The 21,074-nt window shown below is 34.7% G+C and overlaps 1 protein-coding gene across 5 annotated transcripts in view; it reads left to right on the top strand.

The window, feature by feature from the left end:
- Positions 1–21,074, top strand: part of ERBIN (erbb2 interacting protein) — a 189,278-nt gene that overhangs the window by 75,703 nt on the left and 92,501 nt on the right. For all 5 annotated transcript variants that reach the window (XM_027863532.1, XM_027863529.1, XM_027863531.1 and 2 more), the window contains exons 3-5: positions 423–479; positions 5,232–5,429; positions 10,612–10,729. In XM_027863532.1, the coding sequence (XP_027719333.1) occupies positions 5,241–5,429; positions 10,612–10,729 (307 nt within the window). In that variant the 5' untranslated portion in view covers positions 423–479; positions 5,232–5,240. The remainder of the gene's footprint in view (positions 1–422; positions 480–5,231; positions 5,430–10,611; positions 10,730–21,074) is intronic.

Genomic DNA, 21,074 nt, shown 5'->3' with positions numbered 1-21,074 from the left:
ATTTTATATAATAATAAATTTTTACTTTTTCAATTTATCCCCTCTATTTTTTTGTTGGATCATAATTCCTCATTTATCCATATTTGTAAAAGGTGTATCTTTCCTTCCCCCTAATATCTTTATGATGTCCAAGTTATATAACCATTTGAAGCCTATATGTCATGTGAATGGTATACCTAATTCCTGCTTTCTGGTTTTCCTAGTAATTTTTGTAGAATAGTGAGTTCTTGTCCTAGTAGCTGGGAGGTCTTTGAGTATATTGAACAAAATGCTACTTTGTTTGCTTTTGTTTGTTGTGTACCTAATATGCGCTCCACTGATAATTTCTCTAGTTTTTAACCAGTATCAAATAGTTTTGATGATTATTGCTTAGTTTTAATTTGGGACTGCCAAGATAACTTATCTTTCTTTGCTCTTTATAGAATGTTGGCTTTTAGAGCTCAGGGAAGTAACATCAGGGAGATAACCGCAATCCAGTGGTGAGTAACTTGAATTTAATTTGATTGAAATATCATAACTAATTATAATGAATATATAAATTTAAAAGAACATTTTATATTTCATAAACATATGGACTCCTAACAACTAGTACAGAAAATAATCTTCTTGCGCCTGTTGCTACTCAAACTTCAGTAACTTAGCTATTTCAATTCGTCTGATGAAGTCCAATGCCTTAAGAATTTTTATGACTTCTCTCCCAATGCTGTTTCTATATATAAAGATTCTAAAGTTAAAAAATACTGAATGTTCAAGTAGTAGATGAATGTTTACAAGTTGGATTATGCTTTTTTTTTTGGAGAAAATATGCAGTAGAAAAAAGCCTTTATTGTAGAAGTTAACTTTAGAAAATGTCATTTAAAGTATAGCATATTAACTATTTCAAAAATATTTCCTGAAGGAAAATTAAAATTCCAGAATGTTCAGCTTTAGGAGTAAGCAAATTAAACCCCTTTAAGCACAATTAATGGAAACCTTTGAAAATCCAAAAATCTAGTGCATTTCTTTCTTTGCCTCTCCTCCCCTCAGAATTTCTGAACTGTCAGTATTTTAGCATCCTTATTCATAGAGTTGGCATAGGATATAAAAGAAGTCTGATTGGTTCAATGCTAAGGTGGAGCTATAGCTTTAAGACTCTGAAGTGCCCTCTACCAGTCATGTAATTTTAATAGTGGAAATGAACTGAGAGATTATAGAATGTTAGATAATTTCCAATCTATTCTAGTTTTAATTCAACCTCTTAATTTTACAGATGGTCTTAAATAATTTACCTAGGTTCAAAAAACTCTTTAATGACAGCTGGCTGTAGTACCCACCCTAATCATGTGATTTTTCATGACCCCATACTTCAGTTTATAGATTGCTAGGTAGTTTTCAGGTGTTTATATATTTCTTTATGATATATTATTCTGCTCTTCCATTTGCTAGCTGTATGTGATTTTTATAAAGTCATCCTATTTGATCCTTTTTTTGTATCATCTGTAAAATGAGGGTAATAATAATGACTTTACTACTTTCCTTACAGAATTGTTATTAGGAAAGGGTTTTGTGCACCTGTATTCTTGCAGGAATGTAAGTTATTTTAAAAATGGTAGACAGTCTGCTATGATTTAAGTGAACATTAAGGGGAAGCATAGCATCACTAATGAGGTGGTTCTCCATGGTAGCTAATCTGCCAACTGAGAACCAGTGTTCATCTGACAATGTTTTCCCTGGGCTAGACCTGCATATGAAATGAGTTTGCAAGCTGGCTCAGAACTTTTGTTTGCTGAACAGAAGTGAAACAAACACAGTTAGGATTAAGACAATGAAATTCTTAGAAGTAAAACTTCAAGTAAAATTGTGTAACTAAATATATTGCTGTTAAGATATCTGTCTGGTAGACAAGAATGAGGAATGAGGCGCTTCTCTGTAATGAGAAAAGGTTATTTCACCACATCTCATTTTCTTCAGCCATACACACACAGACAAATATTCCAATGCTAAAGAAAACATATGACATTCTCTTTAACTTGAGCAACTGATAAACTGCTGCTGTTGGAGCAAGGTGTTTTTTTGTTGTTGTTGTTTTTTTTTTAAAGGAAATATAATTTGCGATCCCACAGCCCTTAAGCTTGGCTCCCACTTAATGTTGCTCTGTCTAGCTCTCTCTTGCCACTGGGGGGAAGTAAAAACCAGATTTTCCTTTAAAGAAATATGTTTGGGTATACAGCCTTTTCTTTTTTTTTTTTATGGTGGTATCACACCTCTCCTATGTTTAGGTATATAATCTTTCCTAAATTATGAAAGTATCTCTGTAGAGTACAAACTATACACTGTAAATACACTAGTTCTACAAATACAAATACAAATGAGGCTCTTGTGGGGACCAAATTGAATGGGATAAGGCATATGAAGGTGTCTAGTGCTGGATTATAACAACAGCTGATTTTATATAAGATTTAAAATTTTTCTCGTGTGTGTGTGTGTTTAGACACATAACTATTACAGGTATTATTTTACAGCTTGGTTGCATAGTGGATAGAGTGCCAGGCCTGGAGTCAGGACGACCTGAGTTGGAATCTGGTCTCAGACACTTACTAGCTATGTGATCCTGGTGAAGTCACTTAACCTTGTTTGCCTCAGTTTGCTGATCTGTAAAATGAGCTGGAGAAGGAAATGGCAAACCACTCCAATATCTTTGCCAAGAAAGCCCAAATGGAGTTACAAGGAGTCTAATATTACAGAAACAACTGAACAAATTTTCTTTTCTTTTCTTTTTTCTTTCTTTCTTTTTTTTTTTTTTAACAGATGAGAGACCTGAGGCCCACAGAGGTTAAGTAACTTGCCCACAATCTGACAGCTAGTGTCAAAGTTAGGATTTGAATCCAGTCCTTACTGACCTCAAAGCTTATACTTTAGTTACAATGTGCTTGTAAAAGTAAGGTATATTAGTTCTTGGATATGGAAAATGGCTTATTTTTCCTTGCCTTTATAATATCCATTCATGCAAATTTTTTAAAATGAGAAAATGTCATTTTTAATAAAAATAGTTTTAACCTGACCTATTTAAGCATGCTGTTGGTACCAAAAATGGAATCTGAATTAAAAAAACAGATCAATAACCATTATTGCCATTTTCTAAGAAAATTGATTTAATATAAATCCATCTGTGTAATGAGGAAACCAAAAACCAGACACTTAAGAGATCAGATGAGAAAGAATTGGACTTGTCTGCATGTGGATGGAGGGATGTGTACTGAAGTTGACATAGTTTGGGGCACATAGAAAATCAATTTTTAGGATATGTAAGGGAGAGGATAATACTAGGAATCAGTGGGAAATCACTCATTTTACTGTATTGCCAGAAGGTGATCAAAAAAAGCAATTAGTATGAACTTATATTCCTTCTTTCCTATCTCTCCAAAATCTTTAAGATAATAATCTACATACATCTTGAGGGCATTTTTGGTGAAGGTGTAAGAGGGTGTCAGCCTTTCACTGATGATATTCCACAGGAAACCACATTTTTTTTTTAGTCAGATGGATGACTTAAAGGAATAATTGTACTTTTTGATTATTGATTGTAAGGAAGAATTTTATTTAGTGGAGGGGAGAAGGGGTACCATCTTGGATGTTATTGTAATCTTCAACTCCAGTCCTGTAGTACTGGCTGCTCACAGGACATGTCCATCTGGATGTTATGTAGGAATCTCAAACTTAACCTGTTTAAAACAGAACTCACATTAACCCTCAAACCTTATTTTTCTTCCAGACTTTGCTATTTCTGTTGAAGTTTGCAGCCTTCGAATCAACTTGGCATCTTCTGTTTCCCATCTCCTCACTATTTAATCGGTTGCATATAGTTGATTCCATTTCCATATTTCTTGTATCCATCCTTTCTGTCCATTCATACAGTCACTAAGACTTCATAATCTCTTTTCTGAATTGTTGTAATAACTTCCTAATAGTCTCCCTGCATTCAGTTATTACCTCTTTTTTTTTTTTAGAAAAGTAACTTTTATTTTACTTTTTGTTAGTTAATGAGCATTAATTTTCTCTTCCACTTCCTTCATTAAAAGCAACAAAACATCTATGACACATATACATAATCTAACCAAATAAACTCTCATATTGGTTGTATTTTTTTTTAAAGTATGTCATTTTGCCACAAATCTATCTATTTATATAAATTTGTAAAGTTTTTTATTATATCTCCCCACCTGTGATTTTTTTTTTTCAGTATCCTAGTATAGAAACTTTTCACACACTGGTGCAAATTGGCAAGTCATGTATAAACTTGTAAGCTTAGAGAGTTACCCGAAGGGGCAGCTAGGTGGCACAGTGGATAGAGCACTGGCCCTGGAGTCAGGAGGACCTGAGTTCAAATGCGGCTTCAGACACTTGACACTTATTAGCTGTGTGACCCTGGGCAAGACACTTAACCCCATTGCTCACCCCCGCCCTGGCCCCCCCCCCCCAAAAAAAAAGAAGAGAGAGAGAGAGAAAGAGAGTTACCTGAGGCACTGAGAGGTTGTGACTAGTTAGGCCTGTGATCATATAGCTAGCATGGATCAGAGGCAGGATTTTGAACCCATGTCTTCCAAATTTGAAGACTAGTTTCTCTCTCCACAATGCCTCTCCTTCACGTAAAATACAATTTTATAGCAAATCTTAATTATACCGTGGATTCTTAACTTGGAGTCTACAGATTTCCAAGGTATCCACAAATTAATTTCAAGAGGTCTCTCTACATATACATTTTTAATTCGAAAAAAATTTAATTTTAAAAAACTTTATTGATATAACTAGTTCCTTGGTAATCCTGTTTATTCTATTTTTATTTGAAAACATTCTTGAAAGGGATTCATAGATTTCACCAGACTGATAAAGGGATTCATGATACACAAAAAAGTTAAGACACTTGCCGGGAAATAATGCTTCTTGACTTCACTTGATTTGATGAACCCCTTTGGTAGATTAAAAAAAAAAGCCTCATTTGAGACTCAGCCTTCTGGTGATTATCTTTTTTGAATTTAGTAATGCTTGTTCTCAGACGAGGGATACATAGTATGTGGTTGGACCTATGCTTTGCAATTACTTTCGGTTTGTAATGGGATCTGCCACATTGCCACCCATTGTGTGGCCTTTGAAAACTGATTAACAGTTCACCCTAATGAGGCACTGGTTTAAGGTTTTGGTAGAAGATATTTTCAGTCTTATTTTAAAATTTATTTTTGTTTTCGATTTTGCAGTGCCTGAAAATGACTACAAAGCGAAATTTGTTTGTGCGGTTGGTGCCATGTCGTTGTCTTCGAGGAGAAGAAGAACCAGTCACCACCCTCGATTACTCTCATTGCAGTTTGGAACAGGTGCCCAAGGAAATTTTCACTTTTGAAAAAACCTTGGAAGAACTTTATTTAGATGCTAATCAGATTGAAGAGCTTCCTAAGGTATGTTTGTATTTTGTTTCCTGATTTTACTCAGGTTACTTTATGCCTTTTTGAGAATAGCAATACAATAACACTCATATGCTATAATCAATTACCATTTGAGTCTAGAGTTTACTTTCTTTCATTCTTTTTTTTTTTAACGTCTTATAGTACACCAAAAGATTTCAGAAATACCTTTTTTTGTTGTTTTGGAGACATTTAGCTTACCTTACAAACGACCTAGAAATCTACAGTTTGTAATCATTCTTTTTGTGGTCATTATGGGAACGTATTATTTCTGGGTGAAGTTGAATAGTCATCATGATGGATATTTAATTTTAACATTGATAGAATGCTGCTGTTACACATTTTTCACTGCAAAATTTTCTCATATTTGTTTTCTTATAATTTGATTCCTTTCTTCCACATTTCCACTCATTATTTCATTGCTGAAATCTGACCTTTTCTTATTCAACCCTTTCAACCTCTAAGTAGCTTTTGACACTGTTGAGTGACCAGTGCTCCTCTCCCTGCTCCCACCCCAAGTTCTGTGACACCACTCTCTCTTGATTTTCGTCCTGCCTGTCTGATCCCTCTCAGCCTCTTGAGCTGCTGTCATCATAATCCATTTCTTGCCCCACCTGGGTGGGTTGACACGATACTGTCCTGGACCCTCTATTCTTTTTACTCTGCATCCTCTCTTTTGATGATCTCATCAGCTCCCGTGTGTTTAATTATTCCTCTGCTCATGACTTAAAAATTCAGTTCTCATCCATCTCTTTAAATCCAGGTGTAGCATTGCCAAGTGCCTGCTACACCAGGCACTGGTTCATCTGGATGTCCAGTAGGCACCCCAGACAGTCCAAGATTGTTTCTAAAATAATACTCCCCAAAAGCTCTCCCCCAAACCTGTTCGTCCTTCATACTTATTTCTGTTACAGGCACCCCCTTCCATCTAGTCACCTTTGTTCATGACCTCATCATATTCTTTGACTCTTGTCAATTTTATAGCCACACCTTTTCTCTCTTAACAAGTCCATCTCTCTTGTTTAGACTCCCATCACCTCTGGCCTTTACAATTACCATAACCTCCTTGTCCTCTCTGTCTCCAATCTCTCTTCTTTCCAATTCACCTTCCACACAATTGCCAAAATGATCTTTCAGGGCTGAACTCTTACTATCATATTCTCTTGCTGCCTCTAGGATAAAGTACAAAATTCTCATTTTAGCTTTTAGAGCCCTTTATATTGTGGCTCCAGCCTATATTTGCATACATCTTTCATATTGTTCTTCTTGACAGTGTCTATATTCTACCCACATTGAAACTTGCTGTTCCCAAACTTAGCATTCCATTTTTGTAGTGCAGGTGAGTTCAAATGAAAAGCATCATCCCTCACAGAGATGGCTTTAACAAACTTTATTGCTACTAACAAAGGAAAGAGGGAAAAAGCTGCTATCATGGATTGTCTCTATGTGGCATTCCGTGTGTATAGTTGGCAGCACATTGCAGGACAGAGGCAGGTTATCTATGTTCCAGTTGAAGGCACAGAGACCCTGAGGACTTGATCTTATATATCATTTTATACGAAGTGCCAATAGGATACCATTGGGAGAGTGCCCTGTTATCTCTAGGATAGTAAAATGAAGATACTTTCTAATTACCCCTAATAAGGAGGTTGGAATGTGGAGCAAGACAATAAGGAATAAGAAAGAAGGAAAGTTAACCCTAATGGTACTGAAATGGGGTTAGGGCTGTGGCAGTCAGCTAGTTTTCACCAGATGATAATCTTCCACCTCCTTGTCTTTGCATATGTTGTCTTTTCTGCATCTCCTTCTCAATTTTGCCTATTAGAATCCTTTGTTTCCTTCCAGATTTATGTCTCTTCTTTCACTGCTAACCCTACCTTTACCCTCCTATCCTTAGAGCTCTCTCTCTAATTTTCCTTGGATTTATTTATCTGTTCATCTAGTTTGCTCCCCAACAGAATGTAAATGTTAAAGCTACATAGGATATTCAGGGGGGAGTGTACAGTGGAGAATAGAAGAAGACGAAATAACTTCAGAAATATAGTTCCTTTATCTCATGTCTCCTTTCTAATTTTTGTGATACACAGACATACCTCAGAGATAGTATGGGTTCAGTTTCAGACTACTGCAATAAAACAAATATCACACCATACAAGTTACATGAATTTTTTGGTTTCCAAGTACATATGAAGGTTATATTTATACTATATTGCAGTCTATTAAGTGTGCAATATGTGTAAAAAAGTATACATACTTTAATTAAAAATATTTTACTGCTAAAAAATGCTTGCCATCATCTGAGCCTTCAATGAGTCTTAATCTTTTCGCTGGTGGAGGATTTTATTTCGATGTTGATGGCTTCTGACGGATCAGCGTGGTGGTTGCTGCAGCTTCAAGTGGTTTTGATAATTTCTTAAAATAAGACAACAATGAAGTTTGTCCCATTGATTGAGTCTTCCTTTCACTTGAACACTTAGGGGCATTGTAGGGGTTATAAATTGGCCTAATTTCAATTAGTTATTGAATATCAGGGTATAGGGAGGCTATAGGAGAGGGAGAGAGACAGAACAGGTGGTCAGTGGAGCAGTCAAAACACATAAAGTATTTATTGATTGATTTTGCTGCTTTATATGGGTGGGGTTTGTGGTACCCCAAAACAATACAGTAGTAACATCAAAGATCACTGATCACAGATATAACCAAAATGTGACAGAGACGTCATGTGAACATGTGCTGTTGAAAAAATGGCACCAACAGATTTGCTTGATACAGGATTGCCTTCAATTTGTAAAAAAAACCACAATTATCTGTGAAGTGCAGCATAGCAAAGCACAATAAAATGAAGTGTGCCTCTACTCCTAAATGACTTCCATGTGTAATGTTATGCAGATGCCGAAATAGATAATAGGTTATTCAGCTGCAGTAATAGAAATATAAGCCAAATTGAGGGAATTGATAGTCTTGCTTTCCTCTGTCTTTCTTGGATCACATTTGCAAAACTGTCTCTAATTCTATAACATCTTTCATTCATTACTTTCTCTCTACGCACACTACCACGTCATTTCTGGCTCTCATTGTTTCTTATGTAAGCTGTAATAAACTCTTAGCTGTCTCCATCTTTCCAGGATTTTTCCTCTCCATCCTTCACAAAGCTGCCAAGATAATCTCTTCAACAGCAACAACAATAATAATGGAAGCAGCTAACATTTACATAGTGCCTACTATGTGACAGGCACAATTGAAAAAAAAAGTCACATTTTATAAATATCTCAACCTCACAAAAATCCTGGGATTTAGGTACTATTATCTCTATTTTACAGATGAAGAAACTGTGGCTAACAGAATTTGAGTGATTTGTCCAGGGTCACACAGCTAGAAAGTGTCTGAGGCCATATTTAAACTCTGGTCTAACTGATTCCAGGCCTGGCACTCTGCCGACAGAGGTACTAGTTGTAGTTCTGATCGTTACTCTACTTCTCTAAAACCTTATATGGCTTTCTGCTACCAGTAAAATGCTATCATAAACCTAAAGCAGGATGGGACATAATAGCCATCTACCCATAGAATCATAAGTTTAAAGCTGCAAGGGACTTAGAAACAATTGGGTTTGACATTCTTGGGTAGATTTAAGAAAATGAGGCCCAGGAGATTAAGTGACTTGTCCCAGAACCTAGATCATACAGGCTGTAAGAAACAGGATTTGAATTCAGATGTTCTGACTCTTTCCAGTGTACAGTACTGTAGCTACTCTTTTTCCTAACATTTAATGCAAAACTTAATCTGCTTCCTTTCCTTTTTTTAAAATTAGCCTACCTACCCTTATTTCATATTACTCCTCCTACTCACTCATCATATAAGACTACTAGCTGTTCCCCAAATTTGACATGGATTATAGGAGGGACCTACAAATTAATTTGTTTCACAAACTATTCATTTGGAAAGGAAAGACTTGATGTTTAATGTGTAGAGCCCCTTACCACCCTTACTATAATTGCCTGCATTATTTTACTCCTATATATGCTCATTTATCTTATGGAAAGGATAATTATTCCTGATTCTCCACCTTAGAATAGTGAAAGGAAGTTAGAAAGCCTGTAACTAATGGGAACAGAGTATTGAGTAAGAATCAGCAAAATAATTCAGAAGCTTGACCCAATACCTGCTTTTCTTTGGCCTGCAAGCTAAATAATTTTTGTACATTTTCAAATGTTTTACTGCATTTATAAATGTAAAAACCACTCTTGGCTTTTAAGTCATACATAAAAAAGACAGGTTGGTGCTGGCCTTGCTAATCCTCAATAGAGAATTAGAATGAAGTTAATAAAAAAGCCTTTATTCAGCACCTACTCTGAGCCAAGCATTAGTCTAAGTGTTGAAGATACAAATATAAAATTGAGGCAGTCATCGCTGTCAGGAAGCTCACATTCTAATTGGGGGAGACAGCATATAAAAGAAAGTTAACATTTATATTCAGTTCGTGATAGATGGAAAACCCACGTATGTAGAGAAAGTATCAGGGCAGATGGCAGGACCTTGAGGATCTTGGGACATAATGTGCTCCTATCCAGAACATAATGGGTTCAAATGTTAGACGGGCTCCAGTTTCTCTCTAGTAGGGATCATGGGATCAAAGTCCACCTGGAAGTCGACTCCTGCACCTGGTGGGAACTTGGCCTTTGGGAAGTGAAAAAGTTATGGTTCTCTTTTGTGGCAGTAAGGGTTGCTGGTCTCTCTTTCTGCCACCCACTGAGTTGGCAAGGGAAAGTCCTAGGTCTCCTTCTATTGCAGATGACTGGTCCCAAATCAGCATAGAAATAAGCTGTATGATGAGGTTTCCTTAAGATTTTTGGTAAGATGACTAAAAAAGTGGCATTCCATGCACTCAGGTTTTAGAGAGAGTTAAAGGAATTTAGAGGTTCCAGCCCCATGACTAGGGGTTTGCCAACTCAAGAAATGGCAGGCAATAAAAAAACCCAGGTCATAAAGTTTGTTTGATCCATGGTGCTCTTTCTGTCTATCTGTCTGTCTCTTTCTCTCTCTTTCTCTTTCTCAATGAGACAATTCACTGTGTGGGAGGGTAAAAGAGAATTTTTTTTTTGAAAAAAAGATTGTGTATGTGTATTTCAAAAATTCTGGAAGAAAGTATAATAATTGTCTTTCTTTTTTTTTTCATCAGCAACTTTTTAACTGTCAGTCTCTACACAAACTGAGTTTGCCAGACAATGATTTAACAACATTGCCAGCATCCATTGCAAATCTCATAAATCTCAGGGAACTAGATGTCAGCAAAAATGGTAAGTTACTTAATTTTTTGTACCTGAATACATTAAAAAATGAAAAGCTCCTGAAGGACTATAAACCAGAGTATATGAACTTTTTAAATTTTTGCTTTTTTACATAAAATTATTGGCTAAAATACTGTGTAAACAAAACAGAAAGTTTAAAATAGCTTTGATGTTTAACATATCACCATATTGGCATTCTGTTTGCTAAGTCATATTTAAAACTATATTTCTGTAACCTTTTAAGAAAATATTTTAAAAGCGTATCATTGACTTGCTTTAATGTGCATTTCATCCTCCAAAATTGAAAGACCCAACAAGGAAAATTTCTATTTTTCATCTAATCCTCAGGAAGTTTTGAAGAGCTGGGTTCAAATCCTTCCTCAGACTCTTCCTAGCTATGTGACTGGGCAAATCCCTTAATATCTAGCCTTCAGTTTCTTCTTATGTAAAGAATATTGGACTTGAGGATTGTTAATGGTTTTTTTTTCCTATCTCTAAACCTATGGTACTTTATCCAAAAATTTTTTAAAAAATGCAGAAATTATGTTTTCTCCAAAACTCAACCTTCCTCCAAACTTACTGAAAGTGATCACTGTCTTTCAGGTCAACCTCATTCATACCTTGGAGTCAATTTTGACTCTCTTTCCTTTTACTCACCCCCTTATCTAATTTGCTAGCAAGTATTTCTGATAATTGCTGTGTTTAAACTCCTTCCCTTCTTCTCGTCACTAACCCAGCCTTTTTCTCAGGTCAGTTCTTTATTCACCTTTTGACCAGACTGTTGTAGGAACCCTATAGTCAGTCTTTTAGCTTTCTGTTTGTCCTCTCTCCAGTCACTCTTCCACACAACTCCAACTGACTTCTCCCCTCTCCCAAATGAAAAATCTGTAATGCCTTCCTACTGCCACTCAAATACAAAATGATCAGTCTGTTAACTAAAATTCTCCATAATTCTCTCACCCACTAATTTTTTCTCCATTATAGTTTCTCCTCTAGACAGACTGGGATACTGAATGTTGACCATGAATCCCATACATACTGTTCCATCTGCTGCCTCCTTGCTTTTGTCCATTTTCATGTTTATTGCACAGAAGCCCTTTCTTCTATAGAAGGCGGCTCTGGTGCACCTTTACATGACACTTTTCTAGCTCTCTCCCTCCTCCCACCTTTTTTTTTTTTTTTGCCCTCTTGAAATTACTTTGTATTAATTTTTATTTACTTCTCCATTTACATACCCCCCCTCCCCCAAGAATGTAAGTTCCTTGAGGGCAGGGACTATCTTTGTGGGGTTTTTAAAAAAACTTATTCATTTATATCTATTTTAACATTTATTTTAAAACCTTTTTTAGTTCCAGATTATCTCCTTCACTCCAGCCCATCCCTCACCCATTGAGAAGGCAAACAATTTGATACCCATTTTACATGTGAAGTCATGCAAACTATTTCTATATTTATATGTTGCCACTGGTACCTCCCCCCCAAGGCAAGAAAAATAAAGAAAGTAAAAAATGCGTGCTTTAGTCTCTGCTCAGAGTTCATCAGTTCTCTCTCTGGAAATTGATAGCATTTTTCATCGTGGTTCCTTTGGAATTGTCTTGGATCTTTGTATTTATTGACCAGAGTAGCTAAGTCTTTCACAGTTGGTCATCATTATAGTATTGCTGTTACCACGTACAGTGTTTTCCTGGTTGTGGTCACTTTGTTTTGGATCAGTTCATATAGGTCTTGCACTGGAAAAATGTTTCACCCTTTTGCTGATTATACCACTCCAGAATTCAATTTGAGGCATTATTTTAAAGTTGTTTGGAGGGAAATGTTGAGAGAGCCTGGGTATAAAGGGCTTCCCCTACTCCTTCATCTTAGTTCCATCCTCTATCATGTATTTTTTCTATTAGGGCATAATTTTTGTATACAAAGGATAAATAGATAGATATGACCCTGACCTTGCCCTCAAGTGCTTGACAGTCTTGTATATTAAGGTTAAAAGAGCAACACGTAGTTCCTAGCTGTTTCTATCTACTTGGAGTAGTTTGAGAGCTTCTTTTTTCACTTCTTTTTTACTTCTACCTGGCTTCTTCTTTAACTTTATTCTTTCTCTTATCTGAGTTGTATGATAGTTGAAGAAAACCAAAATCATCATAGCAGTATCTTCAGCTGAAGATGCAATGCTTGGCCAAATTTTGAGTAAGCTGTTCTTATGTACCTCCAACTGTGTGGAAGGATGTTGGATCTGCAGTACCTGCCTAGTTTTTCTTTACTGGCAGAAACGGGACATATAGTTGAAATTTATCTAAGTTAATTTATATCTCTATGAAGAAAGCTTTAAAGGAAAGAATGTCTTATGTCAAAATTTGTAGGTCATTTTACATTTCCTTTCTCATGTTTCTCTCAAATATACCAATATACATATACTGATAGATCAACAGTGGACTATATATCGTATTTCCTTCCTTCTTTAATGTATTCCAGTTATGTTACTGATTATCACTGTGAGCTGGGACGACTTACTTAACCTCTCTGGACCATGGTTTTCTCATGTGTAAAATGCTAAGTTAGACAAGATAGTCCCTAAGGTCCTTTTCTGATTTTTAATTCTGTCATCCTATTATGTTTTCCTTCGAAATCACACTTTACAGAAATATAGTTCCTGTATTATGTACCTTGCATGGTTCCTTGTATGTGGTAGATGTTAAATGTTAGTTGAGCCACCACACTTCACAGTTTGTACTTATGATTCATTTTTACATAGCATAAATTTATGACCATTATCTATTAAGTGGAGAATATAACTACTGATTTTACAAGTAATTAGGTGACCTTCATAAAACACTGGTATGCCAAGAAAGAAAAGGACTTTATAAATAGACTGTTTGTTACAAGGTTCGAGAAAAGCCCTTCACTACAATCTTTCAAATTATTATATGATAAACTTATAAGAATTTATTCCCTAAATAAAATTTTTTTCTACATGCTTTATTTTAAAAATAATATTTTATTTTTCCCCAATTATATGTTAAAACAATTTTTAGCATCTGGGTTTTTTTTTAAAGTTTTGAGTTCCAAGTTCTTTTCTTCCCTTTCTTCCCTCTCCCTGAGATGGTAAGGAATCTGATATAGGCTATACATGTTCAACATGTAAAACATTTCCATGTTAGTAATTTTGTACAAGACTCAAAGCCAAAAAAAAAAAAAAAGAGAGAATAAGAAAAATAGTATGCTTCAGTCTTTATTCAGATAATATCAGTTCTTTATCTGGAGGCAGAATAGCATATTTCATCATCAATTCTTTGGGATTGTCTTGAATCATTGTATTGCTGCGAATAGCTGAGTCATTCACAGTTCCTCATCATACAATATTGATGTTACTGTGTATAACATTCTCAGGTTCACACAGTGAATATGTGTCAGAGGTCAGACTTAATCTCAGAACTTCCTCACTATGAGGCTAGGTGTTCGCCATACTATGTTGCTTCTTGCCTCTTTGGGTTATACAATAAATTAACTGGTTAACCCATGGCATTTGTAAAGCTCAATAGAGATATGAGTAGATTATACTTTACAGCTATGTATAAATAAAAAAAGAACTACTTGGAAATCAAATTACATTTGAAAAGGTATGGGCAAAAATGAATTAATCAAAACCTCAACAAATTGTGCAATATTTTTTTCTAGGCTATAATCTTTCCCTCAAATGGATAAAATATTATTGAATGACATAGTAAAATAATACATTTTAAATGGCTGCTTTAAATTGATACATGAAAATGTTTTAATGATAAATATCATCTAATTCTTATCAGTTATAATAGGTAGGTGCTGGTGAAATGTAATAGTGTTGGTTTTTTTAATAGAGATTGAATTGAAAAGCAAATAGAGTAATATGTAGCTTCCAAGAAACTTTGCTTCAAAATTACATAAATCTTAGTAGTTGAGATTTTTTCAGGTTAAGTGAAAAAGATGTGTAAGAGAATTGACTTTTTATTTTATAAAAAGGTTTTTATAAAGACTTTTTTAACACTGATGATTAAAGTCTATAGCATTATTCACCTATCTCTCTCTGTGTAACAAAATTTCTATTTTCCCTGTGTCCGTACTCCTATTTCCTATTGATGTGAGCACTCTGTTAATTTACTAAGAGGTAATAGGTTCTGTGTCCATAGGTTTTCTTGCTCCGACTTCTCTCTTTGGCTCTAGCTTGAATAAGAAAACACAGAATAGGAAGCAGAAGTCATTGACAAGAAGAAGTCCTCTCATATCTTCTCTTGAAATTTAGAGTGCGTAAAGGTAGATCATGTAATTCTTGATTCCCAGTAGCTAAGTTTTCGTATTTGTGACTATAATTACAAGTAAAATCACTAAATGGGAGTTCTTTTAATTTAGTGTGAAACTTGTGGTTTGAGGCTTTGCTCTTTGAATGTATTGTTTTTCCTTACTTATTTGAGAACCTTTTTTTTTTCCTTTCCATTTCCTCTGATGCAGCCTGTAACACTTTCATTGGTCCCAGATAACCACATTGCTGCTCTGACTTCACACCTCTAATGAATTCCTGTCCACATCAGGCTAACCCTTAACATAAGGCATGGTCCTGCCATTCTTGGTCATCAATGTGACCATGTGTCTCATATCTCTTTCATATCTAAAAGAGAAGTAAATATAGTCTAACATATTTTTAAATAGCCTAATATTTGTCTAGATATAATTATTTTTCAATATTATGACAACTAAAGTTGGGTTTTTGTTGTTGTTATTGTTGTCGTTTGTTTGTTTTGGCCTCTTCAGAGAAAGATTGCATATATCTGGGATTTTAAGCTCATTACATTTTTTAAAAAATTTACTATTTGGTTTCAGGTAAATTTGTTTAAAAATTTAATGGGTCATATTCCCTTAGGAAGACAAAGATAGAAATAAAGTCCTATATATATATACATATATATACACACACACAAAAATATTCATAGCAATACTCTCTGTAGTAGCAAAAAAAACTAGAAACAAAGTTTTGCCTATTGTTTGGGAAATGGATGAAAAATCTGTGTTACAAAAATGTAGTGGAATATAAATGTAATTGTTCAAATTGATAAATATTAGGAATTTAAAGAAACATAGGAAGCTTTTTATGAGCTGGGACAGAATAAAATGAACAAAAAGCAAGAGATTAATATGCAAAATGACTCAAAAAATCTAAATGCAAAACTTTTTTAAAAGAAGCCAAACTCATCTAAATGGAAAACTGGGACAGATGATGAAGCTTATCTCCATCTTCACAATCAGAATATTTTGTAGAAGACAATAGCAATCAATCAGTATTTATTAAGTGTCTACCATGTGCTAGGCACTGGGGTTATAAATACAAAGAATGAAGTGCAGTATGTTGTATACATTATCAGATTAAGTTATTCTGTCACATACTTTTGCTTAGTTGTTTTTCTTTATCACAAAGGAGGGCTCAGTCTCTAAGTAAGGAGTAATTGAAATGACTGATATAAAGACAAAAGGCATCATTAACTTTTTTTTTAATAAATAAATTTTGGAAACGTGAAAAGTTTGGTTTAAAAAAAAAAAGTAGGTTTAGACAAGCATGTTATACCGTATGCTCCAATAAGATTATAAGATACAATCCTAAATGTAAAAATGTCACTTCATTAAAAAAAAAATTTTGGAACAAAAGAGATAGATGTAGCTTTCTCAGTTAGTGGCTAGCAGGACAGTTCTTGACCGTAGAGGGGAGAGAGGTCACAAAAGCTAAGAGAAAAGCTTTATTCCATGAAATTTTTTTTTAAAAAAAGGAAAAACCAAAACTACTTTTTTCTTTTTCTTTTTCTTTTTTTTTTTTTTTTGCAAAAACAAAATTCAGATGACAATGAAAAAAAATCTCAGTTGGGAAAAAAAAAGTTTTAAAATCCATGATACAGGTCTGATATCCTAAATAATATAGAGAATGAATAAAGTATATAAGATCATGAGCTGTTCCCTTTTAGATAAGTGGTCAAAAGATACTAAGAAACAATCCTTAAAGAATTGCAAATTATTTTTAAAATTAATTTTTATTTATATATTTTGTTTTTTATATCACCAGAATTTCTCCCACTGCCCTTTTCCCCCTCCCAGAGAGTCACTTTATATAATAAATACTATTTTTTAAATGAAAAGAGAGAACAGCAAAACTAATCAATATATTGCAAGAGCCTTAAAATATGCAATATGTCACATCTGTGTCTACAAAGAACAGATGAGAGTGTCTTCTCATTTCTTTGTTGGGGCCAGGCTTGTTCTTTGTAATTTTGTAACACTTACTTTTGCTTGTTTTTTTTTTGGTTGTTCTTTCCACTTACACAGTTACATTCCACTTATATGTGTTTTATTTCCTTTGCTTATTTTACTTTGTCAGATCATATAAATCTTTTCATACTTCTGTATTCATCAGTTATAAATAGCAATATTCCAATTGCTTTCACATACCACAGTTCATTTAGCAATTCTCTAGTTCTTTGCTACTACAAAAAAGAAGTATTGCTGTAAATATTTTGGTGTATATTGGGACTTTCTTCTTATTACTGACTTGAGTAGTGGACTGTCTGGGTCATTGGTTATGTACATTTTAGTTGATTTATATGCATAATTCCAAATTGCTTTCCAAATGGATTATGCCGATTCTCAGCTCCATCAGCAATCACAAGTGTCTTCCCATAACCCCTCCAAGATGAACTATCTGTTGTCCTCTTTGCCAATTTTTAGGGTATGAAGTAAAAAGTCCTGAAGACCTTTGAAACACCCTGTATATGTGTTAGTTGTGTATATTTAGATACCAAATCCTTTTCAGGGAAATTTTATGTGAAGATTTTTTCCCCCATATGACTGCTTCTCTTATCCTAGATGCACTAATTTTGTTTGTGCAGAAGCTTTTAAGTTTCATGTAATCAAATTCTGTATTTTATCTTTCATAATTGCCTCCATCCCTTGTTTAGTTAAGACTGTATGTTCTACCCCTAACTATGAAAAGCGTATGCTTTGTTTCTCTTCTAGTATTTTTTATAGTGTGATTTAATATTAAGGTCGTGCATCTGTTTTGAATATATTGTGGAATGTGCATAAGCTGTTGTTGTCTAAACCAGAAACTTTCAAACAGCTTTACTGTTTTCCCTGCAATTTTTACCAACTATGAAATTATTTAATTAATTAATTTTAGTTTTCAGCATTCATTTCCATAAAATTTTGAGTTCTAAATTTTCTCCTCCTCCCTCTTTTCCCCCCTCCTTAAGACAGCATGCAATCTAATATACATATACATTCATATTAAAAATTTTGACATTAATCATGTTGTAAAGAAGAATTAGAACCAATGGGGAGGAACCACGAGAAAGAAGAAACACCAACAACAAAAAGAGCAAATAGTATGCTTTGATCTGCATTCAGGCTGCATAGTTTTTTATTCTGGATGTGAATAGCTATTTCTATCATGAGTCTTTTGGAGATGTCTTAGATCCTTGCATTGGTGAGAAGAGCTAAATCTATCAAAGTTAGTTACTGCACAATGTTACTGTTAACTGTGTACAATGTTCTCCTGGTTCTCCTCACTTCACTCAGTATCCGTTCACGTAAGTCTTTCCAGGTTTTTCTGAAGTCTGCCTGCTCATCATTTCTTATGGAACAATAGTATTCTATCACATTGATAAACCACAACTTGTTCAGCCATTCCCCAGTTGATGGGCATCCCTTCAATTTCCAATTCTTTGCCCCCACGGGAAGAGCTGCTATAAATATTTTTGTACATGTGGGTCCTTTTCCCATTTTTATGATCTGTTTGGGATACAGACCTAGAAGTGGTATTGCTGGGTCAAAGAATGTGTACAGTTTTTATAGCCCTTTGGGCATAGTTCCAAAATGAATTGTTGGTGGAGTTGTGAACTGATCTAACCATTCTGGAGAGCAATTTAGAACTATGCCCAAAGGGCTATAAAACTGTACCTACACTCTGACCCAGCAAATTGGAAATTTTTAAGTAATTTATATTTTCTGTTAAATTATATGTTATTGATTCATTGTTTTTGATTATCTATTTTATACTTTGTTCCATTTGTTTACATTATTTTTTAACCAATACCAAATAGTTTTGGTGACTACTATTTTATAATATAGTTTGAGGTTTTGAAGAGTCCATTCTCCTTCATTCATAATGTTTTTCATTATTTGCATTGATATTCTAGATCTTTTGTTTCTACACATGAATTTCATAGAAATAAATTTATCTAATCCAATTCTATAAAGTATTCTTTTGATAAATTGATTGATATAACATTATAGATAATCAGCTTTTAAAGACTTAGAAATTCTGATTAAAACAATAATCAAACCATAATTCCAAAGAATTCATGATGAAACATGCTATACAACCTCTATGTAGAGAGTTTATATATCCAGAGTGTAGTCTCTTCTCCCTTCCCTCTGCCCTCTTTCTTCCCTTCTTTTCCCCTTCCTCTTCCTTTTTCTCTTTCCCTCTCTTCCTTCCCTCCACCATTTCCCTTTCTCTTTCCCTGTCCTCTGATCTCCTTTCTCTCTATTTCCCCTCCCCACTTTTTCCTTCTCTCCCTCCTTTTTTCCCCTCTCACATTCCCTTCCTCTCTACTTTCTCTCCCCTCTCCTCCCTTTCTGTCTTCTCTGTCTTCCCTTCTCTCCCTCTTTTCTTCCCTCCTCTCTTTCTTCCACTCCTCTCCACTCTGCTTTCCTCCCCCTCTCTGGCTAACCCAGGAGTTTGTTTTGTATGATCACATGTATTTATAACGAGTTTCATTTTTCTTGCTTTCTCAAGGTGGGGGTGGAGTATAAGGAGAGAATTCAGAACTGAAAGTAAAATTTAAAATAAAAAAAACCCAATCCCTAGTTTTATGCATTTTATAGTTATTATTTTAATGATGTTTCCCTATATCTTATTGCCTCTTGAATTTTGTTATTATTATGTAGAAATGCTGTTGATATTTGAGGCTTTCTTTTGTAGCCTCTAACTTTGCTGAATCTTTTACTTGTTTCAACTGATATCTTTGCTGATTCTCTAGGATTTTCTAAGTAAACCATCATTCTAACAGTAAATAGAGATAGTTTATTCCTTTGCCTTTCTTTTCACCTTTAATTTCTTTCTCTTATCTTATTATTGCTGGGATTTCTAGAACTCCAGTTACGTCATAGTTAATGTGAAATCAAATAATGTAAAATTTCAGCTAGTGCAAATTATAAAATGATACCAGGTCACATTTAATGTGAGTCAAAATTCAATTGCAAGCTAGTCAAAGGTTTTAACACATTATTATGCCCTTGTCTGTCATCACATGTGGATGTGATGTGCTGCAGGGTACCATATTACCAACAATTGTATTAATTTCTTTTTAAAGATTCTTTAACAAAATAGACAAAGAGAAAGAATACTTAAAAGAAAATGCTTGTTATACTGAACAAGAATATTTTGTAATTGAATGGGATAATTGTACTCATAGTAACTCTAAGAAAGAAAAGGTGTCAGAATGTGCAAAACCATAGTGTGGTGTATTATAAAAAACTCAGGTGAAATAGAAAGAATCTACTGATTGCCTCCAAAGCAACAGAATCTTGCTCCCAGAGCCAGCAAAGAGGACCCTGTAATCTTGTCCTCTTACCATCTGTGGGTTGAGAGCTCCAGAAGCAGCTGTTGCAGATTCAGTCACTCCCATGTCTTGTTCCTGGTTTGCTGAGACCCAGTCTGTGCTATGCTGGTGTGGCCTGAGCTGGATTGTGCTCCACTGTCAGCCAGGTGCAACAGACTTATCCTGCCAATCTTCCACATTGTTTTTGGCTAGAAAATTATTTCACCCTGTCTTTTTTTGGGTTCTGCCCCTTTAGGAATTGTTTTAGGCAGTATTTAAAGGTGTTCGAAGGGGGTTTGGGGAGAGCTCAGGCAAGTCACTGCCTTTTCTTCACCATCTTGGCTCCTCCTTCCGTAATAGTTAAATTTAACAATTCTATTGACAAACAACAAATCCCTAAGTGATCAGGAGAAAGGACTTAAAATATAAATTAAAGGAATTTCAAACATCTGGTGGTACTTTGCACCACCAGAAATCATAGAAGGGAATAGAATAATGTTAATATAATAATAACAAAGGAGCTGAGATATATTCCCTGCAATCCTGAGCCTAATTGTCAATGAACAATTCATCTAAAGAGAGATATTTGTAGCATTCCTATCCCTCAAACATCGTATTTGAGCAGATTCATTGCTTTGCAAATACCCTAGAAAACAGAGCAGCCAAGGATACATAAGAAACCTAATAAGTTACCCTTTAAAAAAAGGGAAAAATATACTAGAAAAAGAATGACACCTATAGGC

This window comes from Vombatus ursinus, unplaced genomic scaffold, assembly GCF_900497805.2.
Source record: "Vombatus ursinus unplaced genomic scaffold, bare-nosed wombat genome assembly UNPS02014772.1, whole genome shotgun sequence".
NCBI lineage: Eukaryota > Metazoa > Chordata > Mammalia > Diprotodontia > Vombatidae > Vombatus > Vombatus ursinus.
Note: the sequence above shows the minus strand (reverse complement) of the source record. Positions and strands in the feature narration are given on the sequence as shown.